This window comes from Melanotaenia boesemani, chromosome 14 (assembly GCF_017639745.1).
Source record: "Melanotaenia boesemani isolate fMelBoe1 chromosome 14, fMelBoe1.pri, whole genome shotgun sequence".
Lineage (NCBI taxonomy): Eukaryota > Metazoa > Chordata > Actinopteri > Atheriniformes > Melanotaeniidae > Melanotaenia > Melanotaenia boesemani.
The window spans coordinates 11240777-11260687 of record NC_055695.1 but is presented as its reverse complement, the minus strand read 5'-3'; the positions used below and the strand labels follow the sequence as shown (position 1 = coordinate 11260687).

Sequence of the window (19911 nt, the reverse complement as noted above, 5' to 3'; positions counted from 1 at the left end):
GTCCAGCTGGCCTAAAGGATGTTTTATAGTTATAATGGAGCCCACCAGCTAAATGAAGAAGAGTTGAATGTTCTTATGACACATGCAATGTATTACTTCTTTGGTACATTGAGAGTAGAAAGGCTTTGATCTCCAAATCAAAACAGCAGCATTTGGTTGATAGTCTATTACTCTACAGAACACTTCTCATCTAGTAGTTTGTAGGATATTTTACTAATATTTTACAGCAGTAAAGGAAAAATAAGGACATCATTGAAATCACACAGTGTAATCATTGGTAAACATCTGCAAATCCTAAATGTCTGTGCCAACGAATTAAGTAAAAATGTGATGATATTTCACTGGAACGTCATAGCAATTTTGTGTTCATATGAATATTCCATGGCAATCAATAGGGAATAAGATGTTTGTGGATGCATCCAACTGACCAACAGGCTGACATTGCCATCATGATAAAGGGGCTAAAATTGCTTGAGATTAACAACCCATAGAAGAGTGTGCCATTCCTTAAATTAAAATAATAAACAAAATCTCAGAAAAAAAGGTTTTTATCAGGCAACATATACATGCTTTTGAAAATCTCTTGCATAATCCATCCTACTTATCAATCCTCCGGTTTGCCACTCTAGTAGGAGAGTGTCCCCAGAATAGCACATTTCTAGCATGGATCATGGAGCAGCTCTGGCATGCTTGTGTGTTGACTGTAGAGTAATGAAAGAATGTTGAGGGGCTCAAGTTCAAATCACATTTGATCAAACAAAGGAGGAGCATTTGGAGAAAACTCTGAGCCTGCAAGTGATTTAAATCAGGGGAGGCTGACACTACAGCGTGGTTCATGTTAGCATACATATTTTGGAGCTTGTATGTCATTGTGTGCAGTGCATGTGGAGGAATAACAGATCTATTATCAAAACGAAATGTGTGTAACTAATGTGTGTGTGTTTGTGTCTTTGCACATGCTTGTTTCAGTCATTTTACAGCTTTTTTTGAACTTGTGTGTGTGTGTGGTTGAGCATTCACTCGAGCAAAAATAAACACACAGCATGTATATGCTGGCCTGGTCTGGTCTACGTGGAGTTGCAGCTGGCGCTTTTGGCTGGTGATATGTGACATGTTAACTGTTTTCAATTTAATTCTGTTCAGCTTCGCCTCCACATGTGGAAGCAATGCTGTGACCTACCAGCTCTTTCCAAACATTTCATAGATAAGGCTTAATGATGTGTAGAGCAGTGGAAGTTTTGACTTCACACATATTTTTTTGGTTTTTAACTTTTAGTGATTTAAGGTAAGCAACAGAAGGTAAAAATATTTCTTCATGATTTGTTAGAGAAGAAAATCACTGCACATAGAAGGGGGTTGTTATCTTTGAAGTTTGCTCTGTCTGAAAATTTAATTCACCATCCCAGATCCCATAGATTCCCATACGGTTAAGTGTATTGTTGAATATGAGGATTTTTATGGGCAGTTATAATCCTCTTTGTCCATATCATATAAAGAAATCAGTGTGTCTCGAGTGTGAGTTCAAGTTTGTATTTTCTACCAAGTGAGGTGATGGTGTGATCCTGTATTTCTCAACTGTGGGACTGGTTGTCATAGCAATGCATCCAAAAGGTCACACCCACTCTGGATCAGGTTTATTTACCACAAACAAGCTCTAACAGCTATTACATTGTTTCAGGATGTCAGGCCAGCCATGGTGACACCACAAGCTCATATCTTAAAAAAGAAAGTTGAACCACTTCCAAAAGCCAACCATGAATATTTAGGTGGGCAATTAGCTCTGTGACAATGGTTAATTACGTCCCAGCTGGTGAACACATTTTCCTTTATTTTCTTTTTTGCCTTAATAAAAAAGAACACTGATTTTATATATATATATATATATATATATGTAGAGAGAGAGAGAGAGAGAGAGAGAATATCAAGTCATAGATGAACCGAAGAAGCCTTCATACCTGTTTAACAATGTTGTTTTATTTTATTTTTTAACCTTTTACCTCTAGTGAGCTTCTAATTGCAATTAATATTATATGATAAATGTTATCAACATAAGAATTAAATATCAGAGCACAAAGATTGAAAGAGCAAAAAGATGAAAAAAAAACGTTTTACCTTTTTCTGTTTTTGTGCTTTGCAAATAGGCATTTGTTTACGACTTTGTGTCCTGAATTTTGATGAAATGTTGAGCCTAGACAGGTCTTTCTCATGCCCTGCTTGCAGGATCTAAACATGCACCCTCCATTTCAAACTGTTGTTCCTTGAAAATCCTAAATAAACAGGATGAGCAGTGTACATGCATGCACAGAGAAGGAATTAGTTTTACAGAGGGCAGTGCTGCTGTGCAGTTTTGGACTCACTAACAGACTTAGAGGGGCTGTAAATGTAATTAGTATTTCTCTACTCAGACTGGCTGTTTCCCCACTACACTGCATCATTCCTGATGTGCTTTGACTCGGATGATCATCTGCTAGGATATACTCAGAAGTAAATTTCATCAGGGTAGTGTCAGAATATGAATGAAAGTGTGCAGTCAGACAGAAACAAGTAATTTTAGAATTGATTAATGATTTGAAGCAGGGGTGCCCAAGTTCAGTCCTCGAGATCTACTATCTGGGAACTTTTAGATGCTACCTTTTCTCCAATACACCTGAATTAAACAGCTCAATTCCCTCATCCACATGTCATTCAGCTCTGCAGGCGCCTGGTAACGAGCCATTCATTTGATTCAGGTGTGTTGGAGAAGGGTTGCAGTAGATCTTGAGAACTGGACTTGGGCACAGCGGATTTAAAGATTGATTGATCCGTCACTAAGTAGGCTCAGTAACTGCAGATTCATGACACTTTTATCTATGAAGTAAGGATCAGGTTTCATTGCTAAACCATGAAGGGTGATGTACTTTAATATTTTATATTTTTTAAGGATCTCTCTTTGATCTGAAATTTTCCTGTTCTTTTGAAGAAGTCTTTGAAACGTTACTGGTCAGGTTTAAATTCTTGTAAGTCTTTGAACCTTCAGTGGAGACAGCCGAAGAAGCTAAATCCTGAAAGAAACAGCAAAAAGAGCTGAATGCTTCCATATTTTTCAGCTTACTGACAGCTAGTAGAACCACTCCGTGTTAGCACCGTTACATTTTCATTGTGAAGGGCTTAAAGAAGCCTTGTATATATCAGTGTATTTAAACACTTTGCGCAGCCTTAATGTGCTGACAAAGTGGTGAAAGGTGCACATTGTTGGGTCCAGCTGAGCTGCAGGTTTTTTAAGTAAACCAGATACTTTCTTATTAACTCTTAAGTAACAACTTGAGTTAAATATGGCACTAGCTATATTTTCATTGTAGGAAACTCTGGATTCTCTCAAACCAAACAATGAACATTGTACTTTTTTATTTATTTTTTTTACCTAAAATGGTCATAGCAACTCCCTGTCTGCCTCCCTGTGCTTTGCTATGACTTTGCTTGCAGAAAGTGAGCCTAGCATCCCATCTTTACACACATACTGAAGAAAAATACACCTACTTTTCTAAATCGGGAACTGACTCGTTGTATTGGAGTCTGGTGATTGTCAGCAGTGGCTGCTCAGTTCAAAGGCTTCAAACTAATACCAGGCAGACAGATGGAGCTAACGGAGCCCATCCACCAGATGTGAACTATGACACACTCCGCTTTCTGTGCTGTCTGTCTGCAGCCTCCAGCCACACACTGACAAATACACACTGACAACTTTCCAACCTATAAATACACACTGATGTGAAACTGTAGAATTAATAGTACACCTCTTTGCCACATCATAGAGAAAGTAAATCCTCTTTGCAAATCTATCTCTGTCTCCATGTCTAAGTCCTTCTTCTCTTCATCTACTCCAAGGCTCAGTTCATCCCCAAAATGAACTCTTCCAGTTTACACGTCAGTTTAATGCCTTTCATAAAACAGTTTAAATGCCAGTGAAATCATTCTGATGTTGTATCATCAAAGGCTTGGTTAGAGTTAAGAGATCTGGCTTTATATTTGTCTTAAAATCACAATCAGCATCTTTGTAATCTTTAAATCCATGCATATTGTTTTGATCCAAACTATTTTTGTGTCCACATTTGCATCACAAATTAGTGGATTTTCAGTAGCCAAGCAGCACAATCGCTCAACCTCTATTTCTCATAGCCTTTTGAAGAGGAGGGAGGATTGTTTATGTTAGCATGAACCAGACCTAAGCCCATCATGGCTTTTATTGCTTTGAAAAGGACCCAGGATACTGTGTAATGTGTTTAAAAGAGAAACACAGTGTACAGTATATCGAATGCCAGTTGGGCAGTCCTGCAGAGGTGGTTTTTCTCCTGAGCAGAGAGGAGGAGCAACAAAGAATAACTGACAAAACAAATAATGGGACAAGATTACAAAATTAACAGCAGAACCCAGAGAAATCCCATATGCTCTCACCGCTTCCACCTCAATCTCTTCTCTTTTCCTTCTCCTGCTCGCTCGTTGTTTTATTGAGCAAAGCTTCACCCTGGCGTTTGATCTTACCGCTGCTTTGACCTTAAGATGGTGGGAGGGATGGAGGAGGGGTTTAAGGCTGCATGTGTCCCCATTACACCAGTGAGATGGCAGGGTAATTCACTGCTTCACTCAACAACTGGTGGACAAGCCTAATCAAGGCCAGAATCGCAGAGCATGCTGCCAGTTCTGACACACAGACACTGCACGCGCATGGACTCTGTCAGACACACACAGGCTCACACACCCTCCACACAGCTCACCACATTTGAAGACTTATATAGTGCACATTTTCTCACTCCACCCTTTCTCCTTCCCTCCACAGTAGGCTCATAAAAATCAATAATAAATACTTCATACGACATTGGGATTCAAACTGGCTGATATGTTCTTATCTGTACTAAACCCTTCTGCATTTGGAAGTAGCCTTTTTCTAATTTATCAGCCTCTGTGTGTTGGATGCTCAGTTTTTTCCATCTCTGTTTTTCTCAATAAATGTTTTAAATAGCTATGAATTTACAGCCACCACATATAATGTTACATTTTTCATCACTGTTATGTTGACTATTGTTCATTATAAAACCTTTAAATGACATTTGCATTTAAAAAAGAGCATACACAAACTTCTTTGACCTTTTCATCCTTAAATACTCATTATTTTGAATTATTAAGTGGCTTAATGTCTTTTTGATCTCTTGAAAGCTAAAATGTTTCTGATATTTAGTTAACTCAGACTGCAAAGCAGGGAATTGCTGAGTGTGATGACTTATAATCATTGAGGTAAGTTTGCAGTAATCTGAACAGATGCCTTCAGACAAAGCAACTTAGAAGTGAAGATTAAAACTGAACAAAATGGTAAATTGTCAAGTTCAAAGGTCAGGCATACTGATGTGAAGTAAGTAGAGGAAATGATTTGTCTGTCAGACTGTGCTGATCTTTAGAACAGACTCCATCTCTGCAAGCTGGACAGGAAATGAGAAATTACAATAGACATCTTTGTGCTTGTGCTGCTACTTTGTTCTTTGTTCACTACTATCTGTCCATCCTCCTTTTCATCATCTGGCGTGGAGGTGGATCTGTCATGACGTATGTGTTTGAGAGAATTGACTTTATGAGAGGTGAGGTGAGACTGTGTTTTGAGAAGCAAGATGGGATGTTTTACAAAGTCTGCACACTCAGCCCCCGCACCAGTCATGAAATGAAATGGAAATTACAACAGGCTCAGAAAATGGAGTAAGAACAACAAAGAGACCCAAAATCTGTCACAACAGACAAAGTTGGTCAGTTACCCCCACATTTCTGTGCCCGACCAAATCAAATCCAGGCTTGGTGAATCCCTCATCGTTTCAGTCTGAAATCATGTGCTTGGATGGAAGTGTTTTATCATCAGTGTGAAGCTCCAACCAATAAAAAAATACAAGGCTTCACCCAGTGCACTTGTTTGTTTTGCACAAGTGTTTCAAATGATTGTCTTAGACTGTGCTCTGTGCAAATCACATGATGGAAAAACACTTTTTTTGCTTTATCACTCAAACTACAAGGCAGATGTTTGTTTTTCTTTGCTCGGCTCACTTGGTGTCTTTTTCAATGCCGGGTTTGCAATCAGTTGTTCTTTAATTGTGTCATCGTTCTGTACCCCTATGAAATATTTTCCCTCCTTTGCTACTTTTCAGGATTTTCCCTCCTTCATCCATTTCCTCTTGCACTGATGATTCCCAACATTAAGTTGAGGAATTTTTGAGTCAGTGATTCTATTCTGCGTTTCCCATGTTGCCAAGTTTACAATCTATCATCCAAGCAGTTTGATCATTTTCATGCACCTGACATGCATCTCCTCCATTCACATCTTGTAGTTCTGTTTTCTCTAAATTCAGGAGATCTAAGCCGATGTCCCCTTCTGTTCCTGTGATTGTACAATTGTGGCGGTAAATGCCTTTCTCTCATAAGTGGAAAGTGTTTTGGACACCAACACTTTGTCCTAGTGGCTGGTTTTCAGTTTTCTGCTTTGAGACAGAGATCCTTCCCTCTACTCGTCCTGTCCTTTTCCCTCCTCAGTCCTGTCTTCTTCATTATCTGGCCGTCTCTTTGTCCAAACAAGTGGAAGAATGCTTGTGCTTATTTTTGTAACCTGTGACAAGGAGAGGTTTCCTGTAGAGCACCTCTGTGTGATTGACAGGGAAGCATGCTGGAAACACTCAGAGATTCTCTGTTTCCCTCAGACCATCACTGTGGGCAGCCAAGGCTTGGTCTCTGATATAGGGCTGGAAAGCCAAAGAATAAGAATAACACAGGATGCTTTTACTGAGTGAATATTTCTTGCACGCTTGACATTTTTCTCTCGCTTTCATCTTCCCGTCTTAGTCTCTGCAGTCTGTCTTCCTGCCTCTGTTCTCCCACTGCTTGTTCTTTTCATATCTCTGTCTCAGTTTCCCCCTCTGTACCTTTCATATTTCTCTTTGGCCTGGAATCAGATTTCTTGTGGCCAAGTCTGTTCTTAGGCACCAGCCACTACAAGCTGAATCAGCTATGAGTTGGAAACATGATGTTTCACACCCAGTTTCTCAGATGCATCCAAGAAAACCAGTTCATCATTGCAGCTGTAGAAGCCAGCAAACAGAGGTTGCATTATGCATGGGGTCCATCCGTTATTAAGAGAAAACGGACAAACCAATGGTTAAACGGATGAAGATATTGATAGAAAATGTTTATAGAAATATTAAAGAGTACTTCACCGATTTTAACATCGGAAAAAATACTGTTGAGAGATTTATTTAGTTCTTTAAAAAAATCTGCCTCCCATATTAGCCACAGTTAACACTTGTTGGCCATTTGGTCGGTGCATGTAGCTTTTACCTACCAGTGTCATGCAAAATGATGCTCACACTGCATTTACTTCACTGTCAAGTTGTAACTATTTTTTAATCACTATAAATCAGCCTGATTTATGATGACATCCCTTAAGTCACTGTCTTAGATTTTACATAGCTCCCCTTTTTGTTTGTTTGTTTGCTTTTTTTTTTTTTTTTACATAATTCAAGTACAATGTGAGAATTTACTGGAGAATTTTTGGTGTTGGACTGTATTTCTATGTTAAAGCAGCCATGGCCATGCCCTGACGGATGAACGACAATCAGCATCCTGTCTAATACGTTAATGTTTTCCAAATTACACCATCACTATATTTGACGTGTTATTTGAACCCATCATCCAGAGCTTTCATTAATAGCTAAAATACTCATGTGTCTCACTGATTTCACAAGCCACCAATAGTTTGCAGTCCTTATAGAGCCTCAGGCAAGAAAAAAAATTTAGTCTGGCGAGTAAGAAAATACTGACACAAGTATAGAATAGTTTTGGAATGGCGCCAGACTCAACTGTAATCACATGATGTCTAAATCCAAGTCATGTTTGAAATCCAGCAGCATTACTCTCATGTTCCCAGAGTCCATCTGTTGGGGCCTCTCCTTTTGAATTTGTCACCCTAAAGGAATCCGGGAATGTTGACAGATAACTGAAAGACTGGTTTACCTTTCCACACTTGGGCACCCTGTTTTTTTTTGGGGGGGGGGGGTTTCCAACACATGTACAGGCAGGTAAGTTTCCTTTTTATACAGTTAGCACTATTTGCATACAATATATGCTATGTAGAAAAAAGCTGCAGACAAAACACCAAATGAAATGACAATATTCATGTCCTTCTAACAGACAGCCTGACTGGCTTTGGCTTTAGATCTTAAATCTTTCAACGTTCAACTCACAACCCACAGCAGATATTTTATCATGTATGTAAAACATTAATTTACACCACATACCTGATTCCATCATTACATGCAATGCTCTTTTTGAACAATGAGGTGAGCTGCACCGTGTGACACATAACATGCAGGTGTGATGACACTATTCACATTCCAGAGACAGACGACAGACGACAGATAGAAGACGGCCACTGCAGGGTCTCCGGGCTCCGTCTGTCTGCTTGGAAGTGATCAGGTTTTCCAGAGAGCAGAGCGTTTGCACTCACACTTGTACAAAACCTGTCAGGTGAAAACAGATGAGCTGCTCAGTAGGTGGCAACATACTGGTGCAAATTCCTCACCAGTCTGCTTACAGCACTGGTAACTGGAGCTGAGAGAAGCCTCACCCAAAATGGACTCACCAGCTCTTTTAGATCAGCGTGGTTTCCACTGCAGAGCTCAGCTAGCAGCATGGCTTTACTCAAGCAAAACTTCTCTCATAACAGAACAGAAATGTGCATGATGGACAGTAGATTATTATTAAGATCTGTAAAAAACTGTAAAATAAAAACCTAAACTACACAGAAAATCAACAAACTGACCTGAACAGCACACCAAATAAGAAAACAGTTTGTGTACAATTGCGCATTTACAAAGGGCCCCTAAAGAATAAATAAATAAATAATTATAAAAAGAATAAATAAAATTCAGAAGCGATCAATGGAACTGCTGCTGCTAAAATTGCTAGGACAACTTGGTGAATTCATATCACCTCATCTTAACCCTAGTTGCTTCACTCAGAGAATCTGGTTCATTTAGGGAGGTGTTTATGTGCAACTGAACTCTAAGCTGCATAGAAGAAGCAAACTCTGGTCTGGTTCACCTTATAACATAGGGCTCTATTTGCTTCAAGTGAACCAGTGACTACAACTTATATGGTGGAAATAGAAGTTGTCCTGCACAAGCCAACAGATGATTGAGTTTGTCTTGTTTTCTCTTTCAGTAAATCTTGATTTAGCACTGCTTCAAGCGAGGAAAGGAACATGTTATTGAAAAGATTTGTTTGTTTGACTAAGTGCAGTGTGTAAGCAAACTTGAACTGGCTGAATGTTGCAACCCTCCAACTGAACAGAGTCTCCAATTAGACCATTTACCCTGATTCCAAACTGATTAGAGGAGTAAAGTTACTACAGAAGTTTTACTAGCCACATTGTACGTTACTTGGGATGCATGATAAAAGAAATTTCATATTAAAAGCTTTATGCAATAAAAAATATATTGCTTGTCACCCTCTTGAGAAGTAAATGCCAGGGTTTTGTGCGGATCGTTATTATTCCGACTGAGTTTTTTTTGTTTTGTTTTTTTTTCATTGAAGACATAGCATTGCTCATTCCTCTCAATACTGGGTACTGACAGTTGTCACTATGAGGCTGTTTATAACTGTCTTCCTAGCACTTGTTGAAGTGCATTAGTTTCAGTTTGTTTACAGTGTGCTCAAATTTCTCTGAAGCCTCACGTATGGCTTGGAGAACAGATTAAAACTTTTCTATACAGTAATATCAGTGACTTTTTGGTGTTTAAAAGTATTTTAAAGGTATATTTTTTACAAAGTTTTCACTGGGAAAGTGTCACTTTTAGGACTTTTTTCTTAAATTACTCACTTATTAAGTGAATCACCTCCACTTTTCTTTAAAAAATCAGATACACTTGGAATTGATGAGGCCACACAATGATTCCAAATACAATTTCTCTTTTACAAAACATGTTGCACAATTTAACTTAAATATTCATGAAGGGGAAGCTGAGAATTATTCAGCTTTTTAAATAGTGTTTCACAAGTTGTGTCAAATGTTTTTTATCTTCTGTAGCCTCATCCATCACGTCAGATCAGTTTGAAAAAAGTTTGAAACTGAAAACAATTAATCTAAAAGTGTAAAATAAAAGTCTGAAAGACCTTTTTAATGGAAAGATCTGAATCTGAAAACATAAAATCTGAAACTGAAAGAAAAAAACATCTCAAACTTGAAACAAGAAATATAATACTGAAAATTTATAATTAAAGTTTATTTTAAAAATTACCCAAAAATAATCACATTGAAATTCAAATTGATATACACATTTGATACATTTCATTTTATTTTAAATCCAATTATTTGCTTTTCAAAGTTCACAGTAAAAACATGACTTTCATTTTCAGCCTACATTTTTTCATTTTCAAATATTTCTTTCAAATGAACAAACATTATGACCCTGATTTAGCTCCATATCTTTCTCTTGTCTTGCTCAAATCCAGAAAGAGCCCAGTCATGCAGGCTCCTGTCACCCACGCTGCTCACGTCACACTCCCCTCCCCACTCACACTAACCCATCTGTGGTCTTATAAGGTTACAGAGCAAGACTTTCTGAGGCGATGCAGCAGTGTGAGTGAGTATGATTGTGTGAGAGAGTTGGTTGTTCTTGTGTTCTCTGGGCCATGATGTCCTCAGGTGAACAATCCTGAACTGGGCCTGCTTTATGCCTCGGTTGAGCCTGGGAACAAACACCTGCACACAAGCACACAGGTACAGCTATACAAGCGTGCATACACATGCACAGGTACACATCCTTTTTTCTGGCTCTACTGTCTTTTTAATGGACTTTTTTCTCATTTTGATCTGATGTCTTTACAGTTTAGGCAGTATTTTATCTTTTGTGCTACTTGGGATTCTCTTCAGAATACAGCTTACCAGTGCCCCTTGCTCTGCCATTTAGTCAAGAAACCATGATCTCTCAATGAAGAAGTTGGCCTCAAACATCAGTTATCTTTATCTAAACCTAACTACGTAATTTAGATGCTTCATGAAAACCTTATAACATGTTCAGAGATAATCACCCCTAATAGCATTTGCAGTCATAGCAGTGTGCTAACAATGAAGTTAGCTTTCTGAGAGACGCCAGGGAGTTTGGAAAATTTCAAAACATGGTTCCAAACTATATGTTTGTGATCAAGATGGCTCTTAAAGAGGTGAGGTATCCTACCACAGCTTCAGTGAGTATTTCTTGACTGAAACGCAACGAATAACACTGAAGGCCTTTCTTGGAAAAGTTGCTTTCCTTCATCTACCAACTGGCAAGTCTTTCATCTTACCAACCAGACCCACTTTATGGATGAAGCCTGATCATTATAAATAGACAGTAATCTACCTTGTGTTTTTTTTTAAGTGTCTGCACTTTTTCAGACAATTTACAACAACTTGCTGTGCCGTTATGTGCAATAAACCTGTACACTGGATCAGTCTTATTTCGATAATTTGGATTTTTAGTGTCTAAAAAAATTCCATATCCATCAGTTTTATTATCTGATGTCCTGGTCTAGGTTTTATCTACTTTACACTGCATATGTTTCTAGACCTATTTTGAGTGTTTGAAAATTAGGTTTCAGCTTCATTGCTCCATACATTCTCATCAGTCTAAGTTCTGAGTGCACACTGAGATTTCTGACTGAAGCTTTGATGCCTGAATAGAATGTAATGGAAAACTTAAGATATTTTTCCATTTAACTGCTGTTGTTAGGACTTTTTACTCTCTTTTTTTAGGAATATTTGCTTAAAATTGTGACTTGTTTAAAATATTATGGATGCTAACTACTCACATGGTGACATACTACATGCTACTGTAGAAATTGCTGGTAAAACAGGAGGGTCAAACCACAACCATGACTAAATCTGCAAAACTAAACCTAGCATCTAAGATGTCCATGTATGACGATTTTGGCTTCATACCTCTGACATAGAAATTGTTTATACCCTGTCCTGAAGGTATTAACCTGCACTCTGCTCAGTGGGACAAACCCCACTTCTTTAACAGCAGTTTTTGCAAGTGTTTACTAAGAGATTTTTTCATAAGGTTCTTCTCTTCACTTTCATATTTTCCAAGCCATCCTTCATGTATTTATCCTTAGCTGTTCTGCTTTCCTTTGTATTTCTCCTTAACTTAGTTAAGCCCTTTACTTCTCTCCTCGGCCTTTTCTCTGCACTGCTCTTCCCTTCCTTTTGGCATGAAAAATCTTTCTCTCAGATCCGCTTCCTTTCCCCGTGACCGTAACTTTCCACTGATTTTCCAGTCTTCAGGCAAATTGTGCTAATAATTCATTACAACAGCTTGTACACTTTACAATATTTAACTGTTATTTATCAACACAAACGGAGACGTTGGCTGCTTGATTCACCCTTTGCATTGTCTTTATCTGCACAGTGTTGCACCTTTGACACCGAGACTTTAACTGTTTTTTTTAGTAAAGTATGCCAGACTAGAGTTAGGAGTGTCTGTGATTCGAAGGGGAATTGGGACCATTTGTCTCGTAGAGGCATCTCAGTCTATAAGTAAAAGAATTTCAGTGAGATGCGGATTTCTTGGATGGAAACAAAGCTGATCAAGACAAATTAGAGACAGAAATAATTATCATCTTTGAATGTCTTTGCATATGTGCCTTTCATCTTTTTAAGGCAGAAATATTGCACTATGAAAATGTTGGGTTTGCCATTTTTCCAGATAACCCCAGAGTTAGGTCAGTTTTCCAGCTAATTGACTTGGAAGAAGAGCTTGGGAGAGGCCCTAATAACAGAGCGGGAGAGCTCATACACCAGTTTCACTCACCACACCAACCATCCTGGCTCCACACACAGCCCCCAGACCATGTAACACCATATTAGTTGCTTCAGTATGCATAACTGCTCAAATTGAACATTTCTGATTTGGTTCAGTTTTACCCTCTAAGGTTCCCCTTGTCTTTCTTTTCCCTAAGCTTTTCTTTATTCATTTCCTTTTCCTCACTCTCAAGCCTTCAAGTTTGAACCTCTGCTCTAATTCCCATGTGCTGCTGTCACAGTAAAGTCACACCAAATTCTCAGAGCTTTATGGTGGTTAAGCTCATATCTCCGCTTGATTTTTATCATCAGAAGCCAAATACAGCTGGATTGGGAACAGATGCTGCTTTCATTCAACTATATGTAGAGATTTGATGTCCAGACTTCTTAAGGCAACTCTATTTTATCAATTTACTTAATTTTTTTTGCATGTGGGAGTGGTTACAATCTGACAAAGGTTCATATTTCAGTTGTTTGAAATGCACTGTAGAATCCATAAAGGAAATAAAGGAAAATTGAGCAGCACTTAACAGAAATATGTTCACAACCCTTTTATCAAGGTTTTATTGCTAGTCTTTGAAAGTATTGAAAGGGAAATTAGCATTAAAGCCAAGATACTTGACACTTTAATAAAAACCTCACTTCCTTTCTGCATAGTTCTCTAATGGGCTGAGATTAAATCAAATAATTCTGGAAAATTATTTTGGCTGATAAAATATACATTGTATGAAATGGCAGACACTAGAAAGTGGTTTGTTTCTTGGCTGGAGGGGAAAGCACGTTTTGGTAAATTTAGAAATATTGAGGTGTTAGCATTTTAGGTGCTTTGCTTTAACTTCTTCATGTGCTTTATATCAAGTGAAAGAAGTAGAAGCATAAAGTGTAGACCTGTTGTTTTAGGCAGTGTAACTTTTTTGGAACATAATGTAAATTAATCAAATGCATCTGTATTTAAGCATGCCCTTGTACCAGATATACAAAGAAAAACAAATGCCATAAATTGTCTCTATTCCTGAGAAACATTAGAAAACTAATCTCTAAATTACCTTGGAATTCATTGCAGATATTTCAGATGATTGTCCTAAATGTGACCTGCAAATGTGACCTAAATGTAGGAGACAGTGGGGAAAAAAGGGAGTAAGGTGGATGGTTGGATGGTTGTTAATCGGTTAGTCTTGCTATTTGTTCCTGAACAGAATTAGAAATTTTAAACTTAAGAAACATTTTTTAATGTAGATTAGTGCCACACCCCCCTATTCCTTCTCTTTTCCCATGTCATGCTCCAACTATTGAACTCTCACCTGGCTACGCTTGGCCAGCTTTGCATTAGTGAAACTACTGAGCTGCATCGTCTCCTCTCTTCTGTCCTTTGTTAACCACAGAGCCTTAGGTTTGTAACATTCTAAGTAAATTTAGACCCACTTTGGGGCCCAGACTTGGTGTAATACACTGTCATGTTATTGGGACCCCTTGGGATACACCAGCGAGTCACCCCATACAGTGAAAACTGGCAACATTAGAAATAAAAATTGTATGAACTCACTCCTGATTTCATTGTGCATGTGTTGTTTGAGTTTTGCTGTGATAGGCTTGGCTGTAACTCATGAAGCAACTTCCTAATGCTGAGCTTCCAGACGTCCCCAGAAACAGGTGCTGAGACCTAAAGCACTTCTCATTAACACAGCTCATTTCACAAGCGCCACCGTGTTATTGTTGCCATCCTGACACAGCACGTGTGAAACAACACATTATCACCCAATTAGTGAGACCCTGTGTCAGACTCCTGTCCTGTTTGCCTGTACACTTTCTTTCAACATACGGTACTGTCGTTTTGCTTGCCACAGATGTTACAACAAAATTTTCTTGTTGTTAAACCATTAACATTTATTACATCTAAGAATATTTTTATTTTAATGTGTGAAACAAGCATAAATACATAAAAACAAGGTCTAAGGTCTACATATAATTTCCTGTAAATAGCTACTCAGTGACTATGCTTGTATTTTTGTGTTTGGGACTGTTGGGTGCTTGCCTTCTGTTGGCTGGTAGCTATTTGCTCATCATGTTAAATACTCCCAGCATGCAACAAAACATGCTGCCTCCAATGCTGCCTCCAATGCATGTGAGCTGAGTGTGTGTCAATTGGCTTTGTGCCTTAAAGAATCAGCAATGATGAAACAGTTTCAGGGTACTTGTCAGACCCACATGTTTGGCTTTTTAATTTGTGGGGAATCACCTATGACCTGCAGCGCTGCAGACTGAAGCCCATTTTCTGTCTCCTCTCTCCTGTAATGAAAAGCAGAGGCTGTCTCTGTCATCAGCTGGTAATAACAGAGCATTAGGTCTACATGGCTTGTTGATAGGCTCCCTGTTGTACATTCAAACCTTTGATCTGCACCACAATGTCATCACCGCTGCTGTTTCTACATGTGTGTCTGTGTGCAGGACTTGTTGCAGAGAAATGCCTGAAATATTGATTTTTATTTTAAAAATAAACAGAAACAAAGCCCTATTACAGGTGCCATTGTTAAAATGTTTAACATCACTTTTATGTGTCTTGCAATTATAACCATGCTAAACAAAAAATATGTTCCATTTCCTTTGTTCACAGGGTCAGAGCTTCCCCAGGACCCCAATGTGCTAGCTGCCACTTCACGGAACAACACAAGTGAAGGTAAATGCATGACACCACATCCTGCATGAGCCTTTCTAACAAAACTTTTATAAGCGTCAACACATCTGTTACAGGCAACAACGTAATGATATCTTAACTGTGCAAATTAACACGTGCAGTGTTAAACTGTAACCCCATATGTGTTGCTAAAATTTCATTAAATGATGTGTTAAAGATTACACATTCTCAAGAACCCAACCATTGTCCCAGTGTGGGCCGCTATAGAGGAGAATTGATGGAACGAATTGCACATTGATCTACTCAACATGTGGGCATAAAGCCACAGGTGTATTATATTTCTCTAATTTCCACTGACCTACTTTTACAACCTCCTTATGCAGAAATTACTAGTGGAACCTTGAAATGTGCCTCTCATTCTCTCTCTCTCTCTCTCTCTCTCATTCTCTCTCTCTCTCTCTCTCTGTATATATATATATATATATATATATAGATATATACATATATGTAAAATCAAAGTTTTGTTTTGTCAAGTTCCGTGAGCCTCATTTTCTCAACTTTGCTTCATTATTGGAGAAGTAAAAAACCAGAGCTATTTTTCTCATGTGTTGCAGGGGCTGATAACAGAAAAGAATTGAATTGGGAACTGTGACAGCAGAATTTTGCACATTTACAGTTTCATTTTCATCTAACTTTTCCCATGTGAACCATCACATTTGTTTCTGCAATTAGTTTAAGTAAGATGAAAATTATTACCAGCTTTAAACCGTGCTGATGTATTGATATAGATAAAAAAAAATACATTATTGACTCTGATACTGAAATAACATTCAAAATTGTTAAAATGTGTTTAAATCTCAAATAAATTTGACTTCTGAATTTGCCACATCAGAGAAAGATATGTTCTTAACCAGCCAACTAAACATGATTGCTTAAAACATTTAAGTATATAAAAACAGGTTTGCGCGCCATGAGAAAGTTAGCAGTGCCATCTCAGAGCATCATTCTACTCTGCACTGGGAGTTTGAGGCTGAGAGCGCTGGTTAACAGATCCCAGATCCAAATAGAGCTTTCTACCAGCACTGGAACCAGCTCGGTCAGAAAGGGGCTTAAGCTAGTGAAGGAGGAAATCTGGATTTCTCTGGTAGAAGTTTGCAGAATTACCTGCTAAGAAACAAAGCAGTGGTTGGTAGTGAATCGAAACTCTTTCCACATTGCTCTGCACAGAATCAGTTTCCACTGATAGCAGTTGCTTCTGCAATGCGGTCTTCCAGTAAGAATGTCTAATCTCTGACATGTACTTACAAAATGATTACACAGTGTGTGAGACCAGACAGTATAAACATTCACATCTTCCAACCCAAATCGTTAAAGCCAGTTTAATCCAGATTCAGTTTCAATTTCTGTCTCTAAGCGAGTGTGTAGCCTAATCTAGTTGCTCTTCATTCAACTATTCCTCAGCAATTAAAGCAAGTTCTGAAAATTCGAACATCTGGAGAAGATGTACTGTATACTCTTTAGAAGTCTAGTTCCACTGTGTAGTACAAAATAGTTTCCATTTTCTTAAATATGTTATTTTATAACGTATATAATGTTTTTCATCCAAAATTTTTTAATTAGCTTTACTCAGACTTTGAGAATCCCCTGTATTTCATCTTGCAGTTACGTCACTTTTCTGCACTGGATTTTCAAAAGATTTTGTCCCTTAAACTGCCTTATTTGACAGACTCTCATCAACATCCCTTTTATCTGGTACAAATCTGGTGGAATGCATGACTGTATGGGATGCATTATGTATGTCATAAAGACTGGGTCATCTTATGTCTGCATTTTGCTCAATTCTTTTCATTTTATGAGATGATGTTGTGATGAGAGCTGCCATGTCTCCTGGAGCTGTCCAGGTTTAGTTCAGGAGTGCCCGTCAAAGGAAGCATAAAACTGCTGTTTTCCTGTCAGCCCTTCATGAATGAGGCAGATCCACAAAGTTTTCTGATACTTTAAAAAAAAAATAATTGCCACAGTAATCAGTCACATCTCTTCTACACTTTTTAGTTTCCCTCTTCAAGACCTCACATCTGCCTCAAACTCCCACAATGACCCACACTTGGAAGATCCACAAAATGAAACTTCCCTGAACCTTTATTTTTGCTCTCACATTTGTCTTCTTCAGTTAATTCATGTCTTGCAAAACCAACACTCCCACAACATCCTTCCCACACCAGCTTGTGTGTACACTAAAAACAGGCACATAGTCGCAAAGGCAAACAGTAGTTTCTAAACATGACTGGGCAGTTTAAGGAAGATAATGAATATGCCGACCATTCAGCGATGTTTTCTAAATCATAAACACAACGATGGATAGATTCAAACAAATTACAGCAGCAACTTAATTTTTTTAACAACATAAAAATATGAAAACCTATGAACACAGTGTACCTGCATGAGTTTGGTTGTCATTTTGAGCTCAGCTGTTGTATAACATCTGTTTCTTATCTGATGCGTGGATGGTGATTGCACCACTTGTTTTGTCTGCAGATGGGGAATGTTTTTGATTGACCAAACACAGCATTCAGGTAGAGTGGCTCTATCAGCATGCATCAGTAGCAGGAAGTTGTCTTGCTGAAAGAGTCTCATTATTGGGCTAAAAATCAGAGGTGATGATTGTTTACAGAGCTCATTTTCCTTGTGGCCGTCTTTAATTTTTCCTCTGTGTTTGCTTCATTTCATGAATGTTCTTTCCTTCCTTTTTTCTCTGTTGGAGAAAGTTCCAACTTTAATAAGCCCAGACTCCTCAGAATATCTATTGAGATGTTTCTTTATCTGCCCAGACCCTCGGCTTTATTAGTCTTGCTAAGAGACACCTAGCAAAGCTTCAACATATGTGTGGAGTCATGCACAGACACATGTACTTATATAGTATAAATTTGCTGGTGGGATGAAAGCGTATTGTGTAACATATCTAGCTCTGAGCACATATAGTTTGGCGTGTTGCGGTTGTGTGGGTGTGTGCCTGCATGAGAGCGTTTGATTGTACAAAACTACTGCGAGAAAATCCTGGCTGATGACAGGGCACCATTTAGTCGCTTGCCACATTAAAGGGACAGTCCACAGTGAAGGTTTGAGTTTCAACATGCTCCTTGTGCCAAATACCTCAACACTCACCACAAGACAATTATTTACAGAGTGGCTTTGTTAGACAGGCATTGGCAGGGCATCTTTTTCCTCTTCACCTCTCCTCTGTTGTCCTCTCCCTTTGCCCACTCAGTTTCCCACTGATTTGTTGTCAGTTATTATAACAGCTAATGAAGTGTGCAGACACATTAAGCCATTTTCTTTTTCATCAACTCAACTAATGAAAATGTGATTAAATAACTGTGTTTGACCTTCCAGAATCTGGCAAAACATGTGTGTTATTTAAGAGTTAGTTTTTTTTTTTGTTTGTTTTTAGGTGCAACACTCATACTCTAAATTTGGGTAAAGCATCAGCAAGTACCATAGGCTAGATTTTGTCCATTATATGCTCAACAGTGTGTACAATACAAGCACAGAATCTCTACAGACCTCCATGACTTTTTGTTGATAGTTTGGCACTCAGGTCAGAGAGAAAATACACACCCTTACAAAGAAGTGAGCACAGACAAACCACCATGTGTGCTCATTAAGATATATGCGTCACCCAGCAGGACTGACCTTTCTGTGCACCTCTCTGTGATTGGTGTCAGCAATGCATATTTAGTATGATACCGTAGATATGTATGTTTCTGTGCGTGTGTGTGTGTGTATGTGTGTGTGTGTGTGTGTGTGTGTGTGTGTGTGTGTGTGTGTGTGTGTGTGTGTGTTATTCTCACCCTTTGTGTGTGATAGGTGTAAATTAGAGAAAATGTCAAAGTAAGAAATTTATGATTAGTAAAACTGAATTTAAGATTTGTTTTACTGAATTCGTCCAAGCGCAATTTAGATTTTCAGCTGTACTGCTGTAAAATATGTATAATATGCATATTTCATGTAACGTTTTCCTTAAATAGTTCTCATGTAACTGCAAGTTTAACTAAGCCTATGGTTTGTCAGTAAAGTTTCTGTTGATTTTTTTTTTTAAAGATAAAAAACAATAACATAAAATACATCCAAAATGACTAAATAATCTCCCAAGACCACCATTACAGAATTCCAAGAGTCTTTTAAGTATATCTCTAGGTAGATATTGGGCATATTGTCCCAATCCCTTAACATTTGGCTCGGAATTAAACTATGGATAACTTTGGCTCTTAAAGTTATTATTACCCATCCTGAACTAGCTGTGCTTTTCATCACTGACCAGAAATATTACACCACATCATGCTTAAGATTATGGCATGTTTTAACCTTTAGGAGACATGAATTTGCTAATGTAATCATTTTACTCCACACAACACAGCCAAGGAAAGTGTCATAC

At 38.3% G+C, this 19911-nt stretch overlaps 1 protein-coding gene across 1 annotated transcript in view; it reads left to right on the top strand.

Annotated features, from left to right (window-relative positions):
* Positions 1-19911, top strand: part of ror1 (receptor tyrosine kinase-like orphan receptor 1) — a 119953-nt gene that overhangs the window by 63718 nt on the left and 36324 nt on the right. The window contains exon 2 of the mRNA XM_042007125.1: positions 15459-15521. Coding sequence (XP_041863059.1) covers positions 15459-15521 — 63 coding nt within the window. The remainder of the gene's footprint in view (positions 1-15458; positions 15522-19911) is intronic.